Raw genomic sequence first — 20,705 nt, 5'->3', positions numbered from 1 at the left:
TACATATATATTAACAGAAGACGGACTGTTCCTGTACCTTTAGTTGTTTAGATTTATCAAAGTGACCAAACGAATCATTCTGACTGAAGATGATGATGATGGCTCTTATTCAGCTTCATCAGCAGGCTTTCCAGCACACGTCCAGGCTTCAGTTCTTCTTTGCTATTCTTTACTGCAGCACTGAAACAACTACAAGAGCCTGCAGCGCGTGAAGCCAAATTAATAAGCAGAACCGGCCTGGTTAGGAAGAGTCCAGTGGTTCTGTCACTTTGAACCAGTCACTAAACTTTACTAAGGCCTGCGTCTCAGCTCCTCACTTCGCCTCAGCTGTGGAGCGGTGCTGTAAATAAAGAGGACCCAGAGTTCATTCGTTTCTGTTTTCATGTGTCGGTGACTTAGTCACTGTGATCATTTATATTTCAGTAAAAAACAAACAATTTATTTTTAAACAGAGTTTTTGTTTTTAATACTGATTTTAATGCAGCAGCATGTTTTTATCTTTTAATAGCACAAATTCCATCAATGGGTCAAACAATCCTTCGGGCCCCTCGCTGGTTGAGTCCAGTTATATTGGAGACAATCACAGTGAAGAAGAAATCTGCAAGTGAAGTTTTGCTCCGAGCAGGTGGACGATGGGCTGATGTGGCTCAGCAGGCCAGGAAGCCTCCATCCACCGGCAGAGTGACTCCATTAATCATGCTGCTCTTTTCACTCAGCAGGAATAAAATGCTGTTCACAACCTCCTCCACCTCTGCACACAGACACACACATCACACTCAGCTTTACAGAGCTAACCCTGACACCACGGGGAGGATCGTGTGCAGACGAGAGGGCAGGACTGAGTCTATCAGTGTTATGTCCCTAACCCTCGACTGGGATCATGCAAACTGGTCTCACTCTGTGGACTCGTCACCTGTCTGTGGGGTAACACTTCCTCCCATGCATACAGGAGCTGAACACAAACACAGTGATGTGATCTAAGAGGACATGTCTGACCAAGACCGCTGCAACTGACCTGCGAAGCGGCCCAGGGGGATCCGGGACTTCATGCTCTTGGCTTTTTCAGGATCGCTCCAGCCCAAGCGACCCATGTCAGTCATCACCACTGTGGGGTTCACGGTGTTCACACGGATCTGATCACAAGACGACACCTGAGTTAATCGAGTCACCGAACAGACGTCAGATCCCATCTTTGTTCAGACGACCCCGATCAGACTGTTGAATACTTCATGTTAACAGCCGGACAGGCAGCAGTAACTAAAGTAACCTCCTAAAGCGACTGTATGAACCTCATACATGCTTTAAAACACTGGCTCATAGAACTTATAAGTAAGTTTGGTGTTGGCTGCTGTCCTGTTGTTTGCTTCCAGTAAATGTTGAGTTCACAGGAACTGATTCAGGTGTCGTTTAGATGCAGCCTTTACAAAACTCTGTGTGGACTTTGGTGTCAGGTTGGTGCCGACACCACTGACACCAGCTGCCAGCGACTTTTTACACAACTCCTTCACTATGTTGCACATATCACACTGTGGTGCAGGTGGGAATTTTGCAGACTTGCTTTCGGGCCTGTCGTCCTCAGAGAGCGAAGGGTCACTTAGGGTCTCTCCTGGGATTTGAAAGCCTACATCCTGTGTATGATTATGAACCTGCTGCTCTCTCTCTCAGCACCACACCAGGCTATATGAGTTTGCAGAAGCTGTTTCACAGTGCAGTGAGCCGTCCTGGCATTGGTGTGTGCTGGCAGTGTTTCACTGTTATATCAGGTCTCATCGAAGTATTCCAATGCTTTTCAACACCTTACATGACGTGAGGCACACGTGTAAATGACTTTGACACTTGAACAGTGATGCAGTTACAGGAATAATTAATATTCACATGAAATCATTTCCTGGACAGTTTCTTGCATTAGCTTATATTGTTTTCCCCGTATTTCCTGATCATTTAGAAATAGACAGCACGAACTGAACGATAACTGTGGCATCACTAACTCAGTTAATGCTTTCACAAAGATGCACCTGAGCTAACCACATTAGCATTAGTAACTGTGAGGTGGAAGCTGGACGTGTGGAACAGGACAGTGGTGTACCTGATGTGGTCCCAGCTCTAAAGCCATCACCTTACTCAGCATGTCCAGAGCCGCTTTGGTAGCACCTGAGCACAGAGCAGAAACAGAAGCTCAGTTTGTTACCCTCACTGGGCTTCTTCGTTTAAATGTGATAGAGGCTGTGGCGCCCATGTCTGTGATCCTCACAGTAGACGGCGTGCTCTCTGAGGGCGCGCTGCGATGCCTGGCTGGACACATTAACAATGGAGCCTCCCGATCCCCGGGCCTTCATACCACGAGCCACTAACTGCCAACAGACGGAGCTTTGTCTCATTGCACAGAAGCAGTTTGATGAATGAGACGGGTCAACCCAACACCCTACAAGCTCCACTCAACTGCATCGAGCTTTGTTACAGAAACTTTCCAAAACCCAACTTAACCAATAACATCAGCGTCAAACAATTCATGTAACAAAATGTCATCTGCTCATTTTTTAAGCACAGATTTGTGCACGGCTCAGACCGACAGGCGAAGCACAGATATAGAGCCGGAGCTTTCAGATCTACACAAGACATTTCTTAATATCGAGGTAAAAAAACACTTTTACTGTAAGTCCCAATCACACGTTTTCTAAAGCACCCTGTCCAACACTCATTGTGACGGGTTCATTCACAGCTGAACTTCAAAGCAATGCATTTCCCACGAATCAAATCCAAAGAAAGGAAACACCGTGGTTTAATAAAGGCTGTGTTTGTTTTACCTGAGAAACCTGCACCACAGCTTTCACATTCACACTGAAAGCCCTGGAAGACACAACAGACGTGACAGGTTAGCACATGATGAGGCTCTGGCCTCGGGCTCACAGGCTTGTGCTGTGTCCTTATGGCTGGTACTTCCTCAGTAACAAATATGAAAGTTGAGAATATTTGCTTTACTGCTCAAACTTGTCAGGTGTGACTTCCAGAAATGGCTGTAGGTTGGCGCAGGCAGCGTTATTGACCAGCAGGTCGACAGGGCCGACATCCTGCAGGGCCTGCTCTGTGGCCCCCCAGTCTGTGAGGTCCACACACACCGGGGTGATGGAGGCGCACTGTGACAGGAAGTCAAAAGCAGACGGACTCGAATTAGAAGGAAGACAAGAGACATCAAATATTTATAATGAGTTTGGGCCCCAGAACTGAATCAGTCACAGGCCTCCTCACAAACAGCAAACTCTGACGAGGTTACAGCAGCTGTGCGAGAACAACTAAATCCAGATGCTGAACAGCTGTTCTGAGGTCAGACCAACTGTGTGCAGGGTAGCTTTGTTCTTCTTTCAGCTGCTGCCGTAGAGTCAATCAGTGAAATGCTTCTCATGTTAGCCGTGCAGATTGAAAAAAATTATTTCTCTATTATTGTATTTGCATGACGAACATACTGCAGATTCTACTTCAAGTGAAAACTACATTAAACAGCTTTTAAAGTCATCAGCCGCCGTCAGCTGATTAAAATCTGTTTGATATAATGAGTCAGAAAAGGTTTGGATGAGTTATTAATAAGATTTAAACTGAGAAGAAATCTCACTGTGCAGATCAAAGCTGTAGGCAAAGAGTCGATTAGAGTCTCTTAGGTTTATCTGTGCATCACAGACGCTCCATCAGAGAACTGACAGGAACAGCTGTGATGGGTTTCTGACGTCTTCCAGGCACAGAGCTAAAGCTAAAGCTAAAGCAACGGTGACGTCAAGTCTCTCTGCAGAAAGAGGACATTTTGGATTTTTTATATGTAACGTTTTTTTTAAAGATATGACTCTCTCCTCCACAGCATGTCTTTATCCTGTCTTCCTTCTCTCTCCCCAGCAGCAGATGGCCCCGCCCCTCCCTGAGCCTGGTTCTGCTGGAGGTTTCTTCCTGTTAAAAGGGAGTTTTTCCTTCCCACTGTCGCCAAAGTGCTGCTCATAGGGGGTCATATGACTGTTGGGTTTTCTCTGTATGTGTTATTGTAGGGTCGACCTTACAGTATAAAGCACCTTGAGGCGCCTGTTGTGAATATAAATAAAACTGAACTGGGACTTTTTTTTAAAGAGGCTTTAGAAAGGTTCCTAAATATTTGTTTGTTAATTCTGTGCTTTTATAATCCATATATATCATTTTAGTAATGTATCTTTTTCTTTTGGACTCTTCTTGGACATTTTATTTATACAGCACTGAATCACAACACCAGTCAGCTCAAAGTGCTTTATATTGTAAGGTGGACCCTACGATAATACCAGACCCACACGCCTCTCCAGCTCCTCGCTGTCGGTTCCCTAACGGTGCATTTACACGTGGTTGGCTTTTATACGCATCATTTTTAAGAGGTGGCCTGAGATATGCTTTATGCTGATTGACAGTCCACTGTGTGGGTCAAAGGTCAGGGCTGGGGCCCCTCAGATGGGTGTGTGTGGGGTGATCACCTCCTCCACCAGGCTGTTGAGATCGGCCTGCGTTCGTGTGACCGCTATGACCTTTGCCCCGCAGCGTGCCAGAGCCAGAGCTGTGGCCCTACCAATCCCTGGGACACAAGAATCCATAAACACAAAGACTGATTACAGAGTAGACACACACACACACACACATTCCACACATGTCTTAGGCTTCGTTCCACCAACAAAGCTCCTGTTATTCCACTTTCTCACTGATGACACTGGTTCAGGCTCCGTGCAGTGTCATCAGATTCCTCCAGCACACTCTGCTGAGTTCACAGTAATCAGTAACTTCATCGTCCACAACACTGTCTCACTTTAAACGTCTGTAACACGGCTGGAAGCCGACAGAAGGACATGTTAGTGTTGTGTTTTATATTTGTCTAACTTGATGTATGTGAAGGACGCGTTTATACAGCAGCCTCCGTTTGGGGCCACACAAGGAGCTATGATGGTTTGTGTTTGAGTGTAAATGAAATCAACATCACTGCTGACATTTAATGTTCTGTTCAGGAAGAAGCTCAAGTGGAAATCACATGAAACTTTACATTAAGCATTGATTCGTGTAAAAAACAGAAAGTTTCATGAGAGGAGAGTTAGGCTACGTTCACACTGCAAGTCTTGATGCTCAATTCCGAATTTTTGATCAAATCCGATTTTTTTGTCTGCTCGTTCACACTACAAATAAAATGCGACAGCAAACGCGCTCTAGTGTGAACGCTCAAGCGCCCGCATGCGCAAAAGAAGACGTCACACACAACGCGCGCTCTGTTTAGACCCAGAGCAACAGTATTGTTTGACTGACGGCCTTAATATAAAGACTTCGGACTTCACGTTTCCCAGTTTTTGCTTTAAGTTATTTTGTTATTGACATAATAATGTAGATAATTTAATAATGATCCTTGTTGCTGTTTCAGAGGAGCGGTGCTTCAAAGGATAGCTGCAGATTTCTGTCAGAATCTGCAGATTATACAGAACAAATAAAATGTTCACGTTGTTCCCAACAGTTTCACTGGAGGGCCAGGAAGGTTCGCGATGTCTTCTCCGGCGCTGATAGTTGGCGTCCGTCTTGCGTCAGTGACGTAAAAGACGGAATTAATGCGACGTGACCATCAAACAGCAGTCGCTTTCTAAAACATCAGATATGCGTCTGATTCAGCACCACATACGAAAGTGACCCAGATCGGATTTGAAAATATCGGATTTGTGCCGTTCACACTGTCACCATGATGGATATGAGTCGCAGAGGGTCAGAAAAGTCTGATTTGATGCGCTTTCACCTGCAGTGTGAACATAGCCTTAGTCTCGTGTCCCGTGACCACACTGGGGTTGGTGGGGGCATTTGCACGAAGGTGGATGTTGTTCATAAAGCAGCCTGCTGGTGTCGCTGCGTGTGCGTGCGTGCGTGCGTGTCTCCTTTACCTTTTCCTGCTCCGGTGACCAGAGCCCGTTTACCTGCAAACGAAGCCTCCATGTTCGGCCTGCGTGGGTGAGCGAGCCGCTGCAGGTGGAAGCGCCACAGACGGAGTTACGAGTCACGTGACACTCAGGCTGAACGTGCTGAGCGAGCTTAGCTCGGCTAAAACTTCCAGTGTGAAATGTTCCACGCGTGTTCTCTGTGCTGTTCCTCGTGTTTTGTGTTTGTATGACAGAAGAGGTACTCACCAACAGCGCAGCGGACAGAGCTGTGTGTGTTTGTGTGTGTGCGTGTCCTCCGCCTCTACACCGTGTTTGTCTTCCAGGTCACTCTGCAGCCCGTGGACAGGCACGGAGCACGCGCTCAGCCCTGCCATATAAGGCGGAGAGCTGCAAAGCTCCCGGATTCCTGTGAAATCCCCAAAAGTCATATTTTATAGCCGGTCACCGCAAAAGTGTTTTTCAGGAAAATCCACAGCTGCTCGTTGAAGTGAGCAGTGCTGCACAGAGACGTCTGCAGACGTTCAAATCAGGAGGAAAGAAAAAACAAGTCCCGCTGTACAAAATCAAATAAAAAGTCCCTCATCGGTGTTTCTGCATCTATGGTGAAAGAATATTTTCCTTTCAGATGTCTATATGAGAAGAAAATCTCATGTAAATGCTTACAGCTCAATGCTTGAGTTGAATTTTTATAGTTGCTGAATCTTTGGTGAAATAAACACAACGAATCACGTTCAGGTGGGAGAGCTGGTGTCACAGCAGAGCTGGGATGATGGGAGGAGTCAAGTCTACAAAATTCATCAACCGCCTCCAGCTGGAGATGATGGTGGGCTTCAGGCTGAAACCAACACCACCAAATCTGATCTTCCTTCATGCCCAGTGGACACAGTAAACCAGATTCTGGGAACCACCATCTCCCAGGACCTAAACGTCAGCTTCCTCATCCACGCGGCACAGAAGAAGATGAACAAAGTCACTGATGCTTTGAGATTCTTGAGTTTAGACATTTAAAGTTCATATTATCATTAGTCGTCTTTTTCTAACGTAGGGGAGACCGGGGATAGTTGTAACATTTTTCACATTTCTGTCTGTAAATTGGAGCTCTTTTAAGGTAGTGGATTCAAAATGTAATGCAAAGTATTTACATGTGCAGCTATTTTCTCTGCAGCACAATTACCCATTGCATGGTATGGTCTCAAACACGAAGAGTGAAATGTTACAATTAACCCCATAGTCTGGGTTAGTTGTAACATATCCTGGGGTGAAATGTAACACAATGAAATAAGAGTACTAACAAAACATTAACGTGTAATCTTTGTTTATTCAACACATGAATGCACTTAGAGCCATTTATGTAGCTGTGTGTGTGTGTGTGTGTGTGTGTTGGTCTTCCTTGAGTTTGGCCTCATTGGCTCAGTGGGCATTATAACCTACAGCTCTTGCACCAATTTTGAACATAACAATGAAGCTGAAAAAATGTAGTTGTTCACCAGCATCGCAATTCCATTACTTTTTATCATGGCTTACCTTGGTGTGGTTTGCAGAGTGCTTCAGAAAGATGAGGGAATCTGTTTCTTGCACCCATCCTGATTTATTTCCACTACCAGTACTTCCTACTGGTCCATCTCTGACACAGTGGTCTGCATAATGTATGTGTGGGAACACAAACAGTGGAGGAATTGTGTTGCCAATGGCATTAACCGCATATACAAAAGCGACCAGTGAACCTCTCTCTGCTGATGTCGTTGCCCCAACTTGTTTAATATAAGTTAAAGTAATAGTGTGGTAAGTTGTAACATCTGCATTATTGTTACAACTAACCCAGACTGTTGCTGTTACAACTGACCCAGACTCCTATAGCCATGAACTAGCTAACATTACAGCCAACGGCTAAAACATTAGCACTAAAGACCTACACAGAATATATCCCCATAGACATACAAATAACATAATTTAAGTTTGATGAGTTTAACTGCAAAGCAGATAATGCTATTACAAATTGAAATAAAGTAGAAAAACTTACTTTTTGGCATACAAATGACTTTTTTTCATGTTAAATTGTCTGTGTTTGACAAAATGTGCTGATTTTTCACATGTGATAGCAGAACTGAGTTGGGCATGCACAGGATGAGTCACATCATTTGAAACTTAGCCCTGATTGGAGAAATTGGAAGTGTTACAACTGACCCACGTTACAACCATCCCCGGTCTCCCCTACATTTTAAAGATTTTCAGCTACTTTCCAACTTTGACACTTCAGCTTTCAACAGTTCTGCACCTTCAGCTGGAAGATTTGTTGATTCAGCACATTGAACATTTCAGCTCTCAGCATTCGCACTGCAGCAAATGCATCCTCTAGTTTAAGTCACTGTAATCATCCAATGAAACACTGCTGTGATTTATTTCCACAGCACACTAAATGTGTCTGTAGATCTACTGTAACCTGCCCCCCCCCCCCCCCCCCCCACTAAATGTTCACTTCTCCATTTAACGTTATTGAATATTTTCTGCATAATATATATTTGATGTATTTCATCACATACTTGGACACACGTGTTCCTCTCAGGCACTGGGATGATCTGCATGTAATTATAAATCATATGATGAGGTCACAGATTTGATCATCTGTTATCCAAAAGCTCGTTTGTTGAACGTGATCACTGCGAAGTTCTAATCAGAGTTGATGTTTCTGTGTTTCCGGGCCACCTGCACACTCTGTGCTAACATTTAAAACAGTGAGTGTTACTGAAGAATATACGAAGACTCGTTAGAAATAATGTTATTAGTCTGCACAACTCAGAAACCCCCATCCATTTTCAGGAAATGCTTTTGGCACATGTCCATTAGTAGAAAAGGGGTAAATATTTTTCTCCTTTTAAATAAAATAAATAAATAAATATCTGACATTTCTTAAAAAGCTAATTAAGTTAAGAAATTACAAGTTTGTCAGTGTTGGAGAGAGCGACGCTGGTGAGATATGGAAAAATAACTTCATTAAACCAATAATTAGAGTTTCAAGATCTCAAGTTAGTTTTATGTGCCTCCTGGGTGGCCCCCAGCAGTGCAGGGCCCCGGGGTCCTGAATATCCTCTGGATAATTTAGTGCAACTAAAGAAAACTGACAAACTATTAGAGGAAAAATGCTGAGTAACATCACAGCATTTTTCCTAAAATAAAGTCCTTCTTATCTAAATATCAGGGAACATGTGACCTCCGTGCTGTAGCCTAGCTCCTCCTGTTGTCCTGTTTGTTAGCGGCCCGTTTAAGGCTGGTTGCCTGCTGCATCCTGAGCATGTGTTCAGGGTGAAGAGGCGTCACATCGTCTTCCAGGTGTTTTTCTAATCAACAAATGTAGTGTACACGGTGGTGTTCACATTGACGACTCAGAACATCCACCCCTGGCTCCTTCCAGTGTGGAGGAGCAGCAGCTCTGCTCCACCCGGGTCCTCTGGCACGTACTCAGTTTCCCACATTTCTCTGAATGTCTGTCGATGTGTCATCACTTCTTCAGTTTGCAGCATCTCTGCAATTGATTTGTAGCTGTTTTGTTGGGCTCTTTGACCTCCTCCAGGTCAGGCTTCAGCGTTGATGACACAGTCGTCCTCTGCAGCTCTGATGTCAGTCTGGGCTTGAAATGCTTCCTCACGACTTTCCTCGATCTGTGCTGAAGCTCCAGGTCTGATCCGGAGGTTTTTCTCATGTCTGAGTGTGCACTCATGTTGACGTTTGTAAAGCTTAGCTGTTTATTTCGGAGCGTGAACTGCAGTCCTGAGGGGAAAGCTCCTCGTCTTTCATTCATCAGCATCAAACTGCATCGTCTGCCCTTCCTCTTCTTCACACTGACTTTTATTTTAAGCTGGTGTTTTGGATGCTGTGTGCAACAAAAGCAAAGCGGTGACTTTGAACTCCATGCTGTAAGGCATCGAGGTAACTGGTATTACATAGATTTTTAAAAATTACACTGGAAAAGTTGTTTCTTGCTGATTTTATTTTTGAATTCACTTGTAGCTCCGCTTTTCATTTGCACACTCCTTTTTGTCTGTGCTCCATCCACGGACACTCAGCTGTGATAAAGGACTACGTCACATGTTGATCCCAGCGAGCTCATCAGTTTGTGGTTTAATTACAAGGAGACCCTCCCGAGGAGGCTGTGTGACTCAACCTCCTATAAATCTGACAGACATGCGATTTCAACATGACACTGAATATTTCCATGCATCGTCTCGGTTATGTGGTTTTCTCTTCAATAGATCAATGTGACAGAAACACTTAGGAATGCAGGAAAGCTTTATTGACAACAGAGCAGTGGCAGCTTTGACAAAAACACACTCACTCACTGACCTGCAGTGGGACTCGTGGTGTGGGGTTTGGTTTCTAGTCTTGTGCAAACAGGCTGGTGCTGTACACCACCAGCTTTCACCGGCAGAAGTGACTGAATATACAGATCAGAGTGGGCGGAGACAAAGAACCGGTTCATTCTCCTCTCTTTGAAAGACAGAGCAGTGGAAGTTCAGCAAAAATCTTCACACGAGAAACTCGACGGTGACACATCCCTGCACCGTGCTCACTGGTCAGGATGCTGTAAATGTGTAGAGTCGTCTAAAAGCAGAAGATGCTGCTGCTGGTCGGTGCTATGAAGCCTGATTTGGGGCTCCTGCAGCTAAAAGAATAAGCCTCGTATTACGCTGTGCTGACCACTGTGTGCTACTGACAGCAGGACCTGTTTGATAGAACAGGCTGCAGGAAGCAAACATCCACTGTAAGTGTAAGCTACAGCTTATTATTACTGAATCACTGCTGGTGTTTGTGAAAACAAAGTGCTGACCCTTGGATCTGACTGAAGCTCCAAACTACAACCAACATTATTCATTTCATGAACTGATGCTGAGGTTGGCTTTACTCCAGCCTGTGACCGCCCATCATTCCTGTGGAGCTAAAACTACAAGACATGCAAAGCAGGTTTACATAAAACCCAAAGAGTCCGCACGGACACTCCCCACGTCACCACAGCTGGTAACGTTGTAGGAGTGCCAGGAGCAAAGCAGCGCTCGGCCACAGACAGGAGGTCACATGTCTACTCGTATCAAACATTCATGTTGATCCAAGTTCATGTCTGTCACTAATATTTCATATGACCTCAGATCCTAATAGAATGAACATCCTGTTCTTGCATCGTGAGCGTACAAGTACATGATAGTACAGTGAGGTCCTTCCTGTGCGCACGTCTACATGTTGGACTCACAGCAAACACCAATCTTTCAATGACCCTGTTTAAAACTAAACTACAAAGCAGCAGAACGATGTTAGTGTCGCTTTTTACCACCATCTGCTCCTCTGCAGCAGTCCGTCTAATCACACAGAAACAGAAAACAGTAGGGGTGCAACAATACTCGTATGGATATTGAACCGTTCGATACAGAGCTTTCGGTTCGGTACGCATATGTATCGAACAATACAACATTTTTAATTTATTTTATCAACTTTCCTTCTGACGATGCTGTCTGTGTTGAGCGCTCAGTGGATCTGCGCTCGACAGTGCAGCCTAGGCGGAGTAGTCGAACGCAGATCCACTGAGCGCAGGGCAAGCTAGCGAGACAGAAGCTAAGCTCGTTGCAACATCAATCAATCAATCTTTATTTATAAAGCACTTTTCATACAGAAAAAATGTAGCACAAAGTGCTTTACATGGCAAACTGAACCTCCCCCACCCTCATTCAGATCTGGCGTTTGGAATTATTTTGGTTTTCATGTGACGTATGACCCTGAAGGTAAGCGAGTCATGGACTAAAGTAAAACAGTATGTTGGATGTGCCACGCAATGCTCAATTACATGGGTGGGAGCTAGTGTGTTAGCGCAGTTAGCTCGTTAACGTGTTGACGCCATCCAGCCCCACGCACGGGGCGATCCGCGGTAGCTCGTTAACGGAGATTTGCCGTGTTGTGGCGTTAACGTCATTTCAGATTAACGCTGACAGCACTAGTGGGAACACAACGAATATGACTGCACATTTACTCCGACAGCATCCTCGTGCAAAGACAAGTGGAAGCAGACAAAAACAACAAGCATGCTACAAACTTTACCCGAGTCATTTAGACAGCCGTTAGCACAGGATTCTCCTTATGGGGACCTGATATGTTTAATATGCTGCTGAGAATATAGCCCAGAAGAAGCGTATAGTAGAGCTTTTATTTTGAAAGAGACATTTCTCTGTAATAAACTCTTTTCCAAAGATGAGTGATTTCTCCATCAGATAGATTTATTTTTTTTATCCCTTTGTTGTTTCAGCAACATTAAATTAATAACTGTACTTTTGAGTTAAAATATATATTTATAATTTTAATAAATGACAAATTAAAAAGGCGTGAACATTTTTTTGTATCGAAAAAATATCGAACCGTGAATTTTGTGTATCGTTGCACCCCTAGAAAACAGGCGTCACAATAATAGACCTCATGCTTCTTCAGACCGCAGCTGAAACAGCCAACCAGCAATCTTCTACCTCCTTCAAACTGTTTTAATACTTTTTAAAAAGCTTTTAAACTCCAGTCAGGGATTTACCAAAGTAAGAGGAACAGAGAGGTTTCCACATACATCTGTCATGTAAGAGCTGTTGACCTAAACTCGCCGAGCTCAGGGAGAAGAGAGGCTGCGTTTTACAGTCATGATTTTCCCCTCGGCTTTACCGTCGCCCTTTAAAAACAACTTTGGCTTTGTTGGCTTGAACGACGCACAACCTGCACACGCATGAAGCATTTGTACACCAGCTGTCCATCATTGTTAGCGTGACTTTAGCAACAGTCACAGTCACTCACAGATAATCGCCCCGCGGTTACCCGGAGCTCAACCAGGGTCACTGAGGGTCTCAGAGAGGCTTTCTAAGATCATCATGTGTCATCCAATCACGTTCATGTTCGGTGTAGATGCAAAAGTGAACGCCTCATTGTCGTCCTGAGCGCTGTTCTTGAACTTCACCTTTTCAGCTTCCGCTCGACCATAAAAAACATGCTACAAATATATGTTGAATTGAGAGAAGGTCGACTCTTAAAAGCGTGTTAGAAGTGGAGAAACTCTGCTCTGCAGGCCTGGATGGTCTTCAAACAGCTTCTTTGGCTTCAGTTTTTAAGGCTTCACTGTGTGTTTAATGAATATCAGAGAGAGTTCAGAGCGACTCTGCAGGATAAATGTTCACACTGGAATTCAGTTTCTGTGGCGCGGTTTGAGCTCTGGACACCACTCAGTGTCAGGATACAGAAGGCAGTGGACCGTCTTAAACCTGTGAACACAAAGAGTTCATTACAGGAAACCATCAACAATAATTAGAACAACTGTGATCGCAGCTCATACAGATGGTAAACGTAACCATGCTTCCTGATGTTCAGACACAGCGAGTGTCAGTGTTTACCTTGTGGGGTCCTCAGCCAGTGAAAACCCTCCAACCACACCGACTACATTTCTTCTGTTCTCAAACCCTCCGTAACTCAGAGTCACCTACAGCAAAACAATCATACAGTGTACAATAAATCAACATTTAATGGAGACTGACGTCACAGCTGCTGCCACTGAAAACCCCCCTTATGTGAAAATGACGGATTTTAGTGAATCTAAACAAATGTATACATTAAATACAAAAACATGTAGTTAGGGCTGGACCAGCTGACCCTGAATCCTCCCTTAGTTATGCTGCAATAGACGTAGACTGCTGGGGGATTCCCATGATGCATTGGGTGTTTCTTCTTCACTCATGTGTTAACAGACCTCTCTGCATTGAATCATATCTGTTATTAACCTCTGTCTCTCTTCCACAGCATGTCTGTATCCTGTCTTCCTTCTCTCACCCCAACCAATCACAGCAGATGGCCCCGCCCCCCCTGAGCCTTGGTTGGGTTTTCTCTGTATGTATTATTGTAGGGTCTACCGTACAATATAAAGCACCTTGAGGCGACTGTTGTGATTTGGCGCTGTGTAAATAAAACTGAACTGAATTCTTTGTAAGGTTGTATTTCCTAAATGTTTCCTAAATGCATCAAGATATTAAACTATATTGGGATGAATCTGAGCTTCCGTTATCAAACTGAGTGGGTTGGTATCATCTCCCGCTCACCTTTAGTTCACACTGGTTTTGTGGGTCATTTTATAAAATCTGTTAACTGAACTACATTTAGAAGTTTTTCAGGTTTTGTTTCAGAGCTCTGTAAAACGCCGTCCCCGGCCACCTCTGGCTCACCTGCTCCAGCACAGTGTCAATGGGCAGCTTCTGCAGGTTCTCCAGGTGAGAGTGGAAAAGGTGCGTGTGTGTCAAAGCGACCTCCAACAGCGCCTCGATGATGTAGCCGATGGTACAGTCATCTGGAAGTCGGATCTTCTCTGCTGTGCTGATGAAATTCCCCAAACTGAAAACACAAGACAACAGTGTCCAAGCTGAGCTTTCTCAGGATCAACCATGCAGAAAATCAAGAGGACGTGTCACCCTCACAAGGGCTGCGCAGAGATTTGATGCGAGTTGAAAAGAGCATGCATATGTGTATAAATGTATATATTTTGCACCAGAATGTACAAAATATAAGAGCGTAGAAATCCTTTCAAAGCAGAGGCAGCATCCTACCTGGCCCACGGACTCATTTTCAGGGCCAGACCTCGACTGATACAGAAACCTGCTCCACCTGTAGCAAACCAGAACTTGACAGACACCTGAACCAGAAAGGAAAGAGCACATTAGCTAGCTCTTATTACATGTCGCCAACTTTCATGTCACAGGGGACTGTGGACAGCGTCGCCAAATTTCCCTTATTTGTGTGCGAGTGGAGCCATAAAAGCGGAAAGCTGACCCACCGAACCGTCACTCTTGACCCTCTCTGCAGCCTCTATAGGGTGATCCAGACTGGGCCGGCCCAGGTAGACGTCCTGGCTGTGGTGGTAAGACGAGAGCAGCTGCAGCAGGCTGGGCAGGATCACGTAGTTGTCATCATCCACGTGGCAGAACCACCTACGACGCAAACACACAGGGTCAGACGTGCAGGCTGAGTCAGAGCTAACTGCTCCATCCTTGCAATCACTCACTTCCTCTGAGACTCGATGAATTTATCGTACTCTACAGACATCTTGCAGCACAGAGCCTGTCGGGTGTGAGCTGCTGAGCAGTTAGTGTTGATGATGTTAGCTCCTGGTGAAGAGACAACAGAAAAGACTTTAACCTAAGATTTCTTAGAGCATCCCACTGCATCTCCATATGTAGACTGGATATAATGGCAGTAACTCTGCTTTGTTTCAGATCTGCATCGATCCATGTGGCTACAGCACATTATCTTTGTGATGAGACAGCATAAGGGTTTGAATAGACTCCTGCAGAGCTGTGTGCAAAATTCTAAGAGTTTTATAAACAGACAGTGAGTGAAGAAGAAGAAACACCCAGTGCATCATGGGAATCCCCAGCAGCATAACTAAGGGAGGATTCAGGGTCACCTGGTCCAGCCCTAACTATATGCTTTAGCAAAAAGGAAAGTTTGAAGCCTAATCTTGAAAGTAGAGATAGTGTCTGTCTCCTGAATCCAAACTGGAAGCTGGTTCCACAGAAGAGGGGCCTGAAAACTGAAGGCTCTGCCTCCCATTCTACTTTTAAATACTCTAGGAACAACAAGTAGGCCTGCAGAGCGAGAGCCAAGTGCTCTAATAGGCTGATATGGTACTACAAGGTCATTGAGATAAGATGGGGCCTGATTATTTAAGACCTTGTATGTGAGGAGCAGGATTTTGAATTCTGGATTTAACAGGAAGCCAAAACAGGAGAAATCTGCTCTCTCTTTCTAGTCCCTGTCAGGACTCTTGCTGCAGCATTTTCAAGGTTCAAGGTTCTTTATTATTTGTCACATGCATAGTTATACAAGTATAACACACAGTGAAATGTAGCCTGACACGCTCCTCGACATACATACACACACACACACACACACACACACACACACACACACACACACACACACACACACACACACACACATATAGTATATACACTGGGTGAATGTGCAGTAGTAGCAGCAAGCAGGTGAATTCTGTACATTAATATGAATAGACATCTGACTATTTTACAGGATAGACAATATAAACATATTTGAATTGAAATGTACATTGTGCCTTGGTTTAGTGTCTGGAAGAGTCCTGACTCAGTCAATTATAGATGATGTGAGAGGGCGGGTGTGTGTGTTTAGGGCACGGATGGCTTGGGGATAGAAGCTCCTCTTGAGTCTCTCTGTCCTTGCCCGGAAGATGCGGAACCTTCTACCAGATTGCAGAAGTTGGAACAGTTTGTTGCCAGGATGGGACGGGTCCTTCAGTATCTGCGCTGCTCTAGTCCGGCATCTCCTGGTGTAGGTGTCCTGAAGCGGGGGGAGAGCAATCCTGCAGCAGCGTTCTGCTGTACGGATCACTCTCTGGAGAGCTTTTTGGTCCTTCACACAGCTGTTCCCAAACCACGATGTCATGTTCTGTGTGAGGATGCTCTCCACAGCGCCTGTATAGAAAATCCTGAGGATCTTTGGAGAGACCCTGAACTTCCTCAGTTGTCGTAGGTGATACAGGCGCTGCCTAGCCTTTTTGGTCTGGACCTGAATGTGGGCAGCCCATGTCAGGTCTGAGGAGATGTGGACACCAAGATACTTGAAGGACTGCACCCTCTCCACTGGAGCTCCATTGATGATAATGGGCTTGTAGTCTCTGTGCTGACCCCTTCTGAAGTCCACCACCAGCTCCTTGGTCTTGCTGACATTCAGCTGGAGGTGGTTGTCCTGGCACCACGATGCCAGATTCTTCACTTCATCCATGTAGGCCGCCTCATCGTTGTTGGAGATGGCACCCAACACCACTGTGTCGTCAGCAAACTTCACAATGGTGTTGGAGCCATGGGTGGCCACACAGTCTGAAGTGTAGAGGGAGTAGAGCAGTGGCGAGAGGACACATCCCTGAGGTGCTCCTGTGTTGATGGTGATGCTGTTGGAGAAGCACCTGCCCACCCTCACCACCTGAGTTCTGCCAGTGAGGAAGTCCAACACCCATGCACACAGACGGCTGTTAACTCCCAGATCCCTGAGCTTTGTGAACAGTCTGCAGGGCACTATTGTGTTAAACGCTGAACTGTAATCAACAAACAGCATTCGCACATAGTTACCCTGTTTCTTGTCCACGTGGCTGAGAGTGGTGTGTAGGACGTGGGCGATGGCATCCTCTGTGGATCTGTTGGATCTGTCGGCGAACTGCAGCGGATCTGTGGTGTCTGGGATGGAGGAGGAGATGATGTTCTTCAGCAGCCTCTCAAACACCTTCATTACTACCGAGGTCAGTGCAACTGGCCGGTAATCGTTCAGGGATGAGGGTTTGCTGTTCTTGGGCACAGGGATGATGGTGGATCTTTTGAAGCATGTGCGGACCACAGACTTCGCCAGGGACTCGTTGAAGATGTAAGTGAACACACCTGCTAGCTGGTCAGCACAGCAGCGCAGCAGACGGCCGGTGATGCCGTCTGGCCCCGCCGCTTTCCTTGTGTTCACTCTCCTCAGTGCCGCTCGGACGTCGTGCTCCGCGATGCTGGTCACCGGTCTCTCGCTGATGACGTCACTGTCCTCGGTAGTCAGGCGGTAGATAGCATTAGCCGCCTGGCTAACCTCGAAACGGGCGTAGAACCGATTCAGCTCGTTGGTGAATGCAGAGTCGGCGTTGATCGGCGCAGTGTCCCTGGCTTTGTAGTCCGTAATGGTGCGTAGTCCGTGCCACATACTCCGTGTGTCGCCCTGGTGGAAGCGGGACTCCACACGTTCCCGGTACCTGCGTTTGGCATCTCTCACCGCGCGCCGCACGCCGTATGAGGCTGCTTTGTAGGCGCTCATATCGCCAGTGGTGAGACCCGCGTTGTAGGAGGCGGTCCTGGCGTTTACTGCAGTGCGGATCGATCTGTCCATCCACGGTTTCTGGTTTGGGAATGTGGTGACTCTCGCAGTGGGGATAATCTCCTCTGCTAGCATATTGACGAAGCATACTGCTACTTCCGTAAACTCGTTGTCGACTGCGCATGCTCTGAGCATGTCCCAGTCGACGTCGTTGAGTGCGTCCTGTAGCGTAGCTTCTGATTGGGCAGTCCACCGTTTTACCTCCCTCGTGGTCACGTCTTCCCTCCGTATGCTTTGTTTATACTGGGGAATGAGGAAGATGGCGTTGTGGTCAGACTTCCCAAAAGCCGGGTGTGAGACAGCTTTGTAGCCCTGCTTGTATGGCGTGTAGCAGTGATCCAAAATCCGATCCCCTCTCGTTGGACACGAGACATGCTGGTAAAATTTTGGCATGACTTGTCTGAGGTTCGCTTTGTTAAAGTCTCCTGCTACAATGAGGGCTGCGCCCGGGTCCTTGTTTTGAAGCGAGCTCAGCACATCATGTAATTCGGACAAAGCCATACCTGTGTCCGCTTGGGGTGGGATGTAGACCGCCGTGGTGATGACCGAGGTGAACTCACAGGGCAGATAGAAAGGGCGGCACTTAATGCTCAGGAACTCCAGATGTGGCGAGCAGCCGCTGGAGAGAGTAGAAATGCTCCTGGCATCACAGCACTTTCTGTTTATCATGAAACACACTCCCCCACCTTTGGTTTTGTTCGACTCTCTCTCATTTTGGATTAGCTGAAGGCTTTTCAGGGAGTTTCTAGGACTTCCTGATAATAATGAATTACAGTCGTCCAGCCTGGAAGTAATAAATGCATGAACTAGTTTTTCAGCGTCACTCTGAGACAGGATATTTCTAACTTTAGAGATGTTGCACAAATGGAAGAAAGCAGTCTTACATATTTGTTTAATATGTGCGTTGAAGGACATGTCCTGGTCAAAATGACTCCAAGGTTCCTCACAGCGTTACTGGAGGCCAAGGTAATGCCATCCAGAGTAAGAATCTGCTTAGATACCATATTTCTAAGATTTTCAGGGCCGAGTACAATAACCTCAGTTTGATCTGAATTAAGAAGCAGAAAGTTAGCGGCCATCCAGGTCTTTATGTCTTTAAGACATTCCTGCAGTTTAACTCATTGGTGTGTGTTATCTGGCTTCATGGACAGATAGAGCTGGGTGTCATCAGCATAGCAGTGTAAATGTATGCTATGTCTTCTAATGATGCTGCCTAAGGGAAGCATGTATAATGTAAACAGAATTGGTCCTAGCACTGAACCCTGTGGAACTCCATAATTAACCTCAGTGTGTGAAGAGGACTCTCCATTTACATGAACAAACTGGAGTCTATTAGATAGATATGATACAAACCACTAATTATTCAAATCAAATACCTACAACAGTGTACTCTAAGGGCTGTAATAAAATATTATGCTCAGTTTCTGTGCTGTGATGAGCTCTGGAACCTGACTGAAACTCTTCAAATAAGCCATTCCTCTGCAGATGATCTGTTAGCTGTGTTAATGTAGCAGATAAGCACAAACATAACTGTGTTGTAACAGGAAGTGATTGATCTATAACTGTCTTTATGTGATGCAATTTGTCTGACAGCACCATCATCGTGCATCTCAGTTCTAAATATTTCAAAGCTAACTGTCCACAGTGCTGACACGCTGGCAGGAGCTGGGCTTCTTTGCTTTGGGACACCCAGAAGTCAGGTTTCACTCACAGCACTGTGGACTCAGTCATCATTTTTCAGCCTACTTCAGTCTTTTTAAAGGTCTAATTTTTAATGTTGTAACAACAGCTTTTGTTTGTCCAAATGGTATCAAAAAATACTGCTGAACATCAACAGTTTCAAATATTGCATTCTCATTATCAGGATGAGTGTACACACGCTGTGAGAAAGGTCAGTACTGCACAAACAGCAGTGCACAGTCTCCACTGTGTCAGTACAACATGTGATCACACTGCTGCAGCAGTCTGAGGGACATTTTGGTTGTCATCCTTTTTCCCTGTAAAACTGGTTCCTCTTACCAGTCCTCATTTGCAGCTCCTTGTCATCACCATCAGTGAAAATGAAAGTCTGAAACAAACAAGGAAACGCTGTCAGAGTTGTGCAAGTGCACAATTACACAAGCTAATGCTCTGCAGTGAGGATGCAGTGAAGAACAGCTTCGCTCCTTTGTTTGCTCTCCTTGATCAAGACGAGCATTTGCAAGAGGAAGAGCAGAGATGGAGAGCAAGTAAGAAAGACCGCTTCATTTACTTTAGAAACACACGGTCACCAGCTGCACCGACTCTTTATTTCAAATTATTTGTGCTACATTCATCAGCTGACTCCTCACTCTACACTGGGACTGATTACATCGTTCCTTTAATGTAAAATAAATGTAGCACATCCACCCCTCCCCTTTACAGCTGCAGGTCCAACCCAACCACCTCTTCCAGCACTTCAGGAGACACACTGAGATGGTCCCAGCACACGCTGGAGAGACGATATCTCCAGCGTGTGCTGGGTCTGTGCCATGGTCTCACTGGGAGGAGGACTTGGCCCCAGTCACCTCATCTAAGGGTCATTTCAGGCATCCTACATTCCCAAACCATGTACAGCTCCGGCCTCAATCATTTCTCTCCTTTCTTAACCTCCTTTATACTGTATGATTACACAGGTCTGCAACCAAAACACTGCACAGGATTTCCTGACTGTTTCTTATAGATTGTTACTCACTGAAACCAGGAAAATATTTTAAAAATTACATACATTACACCTCTTTGCTTAGGCTGCTGCCCCCGCGACCCGGCCTCGGATAAAGCGGATGAAGATGGATGGATCTGGTCAGATTCTCTTGCAAAACTCATGTTTTTAGTTTCATTAAGCAAAAT

The 20,705-nt window shown here is 45.5% G+C and overlaps 2 protein-coding genes across 4 annotated transcripts in view; both read right to left on the bottom strand.

Annotated features, from left to right (window-relative positions):
* Nucleotides 1-436: 436 nt before the first annotated feature.
* dcxr (dicarbonyl/L-xylulose reductase) lies at nucleotides 437-6,918 on the bottom strand. 2 transcript variants are annotated; one of them, XM_080872608.1, is made up of 9 exons: nucleotides 6,153-6,918; nucleotides 5,910-5,988; nucleotides 4,479-4,576; nucleotides 2,980-3,134; nucleotides 2,805-2,847; nucleotides 2,252-2,351; nucleotides 2,087-2,151; nucleotides 1,016-1,133; nucleotides 437-751 (listed from the first exon to the last, which is right to left on the bottom strand). In XM_080872608.1, the coding sequence occupies exons 2-9, from the start codon at nucleotides 5,959-5,961 to the stop codon at nucleotides 648-650; spliced, it is 735 nt and encodes a 244-aa protein (XP_080728734.1). In that variant the 5' UTR covers nucleotides 5,962-5,988; nucleotides 6,153-6,918; the 3' UTR covers nucleotides 437-647. The 2 variants fall into 2 exon arrangements, with proteins under 2 accessions (XP_080728734.1, XP_080728733.1); XM_080872607.1 differs by having other exon boundaries at nucleotides 5,910-6,918.
* Nucleotides 6,919-11,458: 4,540 nt separating this feature from the next.
* The window catches only part of rfng (RFNG O-fucosylpeptide 3-beta-N-acetylglucosaminyltransferase), a 30,336-nt gene continuing 21,089 nt past the window's right edge, over nucleotides 11,459-20,705 (bottom strand). For both annotated transcript variants that reach the window (XM_080871913.1, XM_080871912.1), the window contains 7 exons: nucleotides 19,857-19,905; nucleotides 14,962-15,064; nucleotides 14,734-14,887; nucleotides 14,507-14,592; nucleotides 14,129-14,294; nucleotides 13,307-13,392; nucleotides 11,459-13,177 (listed from right to left, as the gene is read on the bottom strand). In XM_080871913.1, the coding sequence (XP_080728039.1) occupies nucleotides 13,102-13,177; nucleotides 13,307-13,392; nucleotides 14,129-14,294; nucleotides 14,507-14,592; nucleotides 14,734-14,887; nucleotides 14,962-15,064; nucleotides 19,857-19,905 (720 nt within the window). In that variant the 3' untranslated portion in view covers nucleotides 11,459-13,101. The remainder of the gene's footprint in view (nucleotides 13,178-13,306; nucleotides 13,393-14,128; nucleotides 14,295-14,506; nucleotides 14,593-14,733; nucleotides 14,888-14,961; nucleotides 15,065-19,856; nucleotides 19,906-20,705) is intronic.

This window comes from Rhamphochromis sp. 'chilingali' (genome assembly GCF_963969265.1).
Source record: "Rhamphochromis sp. 'chilingali' genome assembly, chromosome: 22".
In the NCBI taxonomy this organism is placed as follows: Eukaryota; Metazoa; Chordata; class Actinopteri; order Cichliformes; family Cichlidae; genus Rhamphochromis; species Rhamphochromis sp. 'chilingali'.
This window is presented reverse-complemented; position numbering and strand designations above follow the sequence as displayed.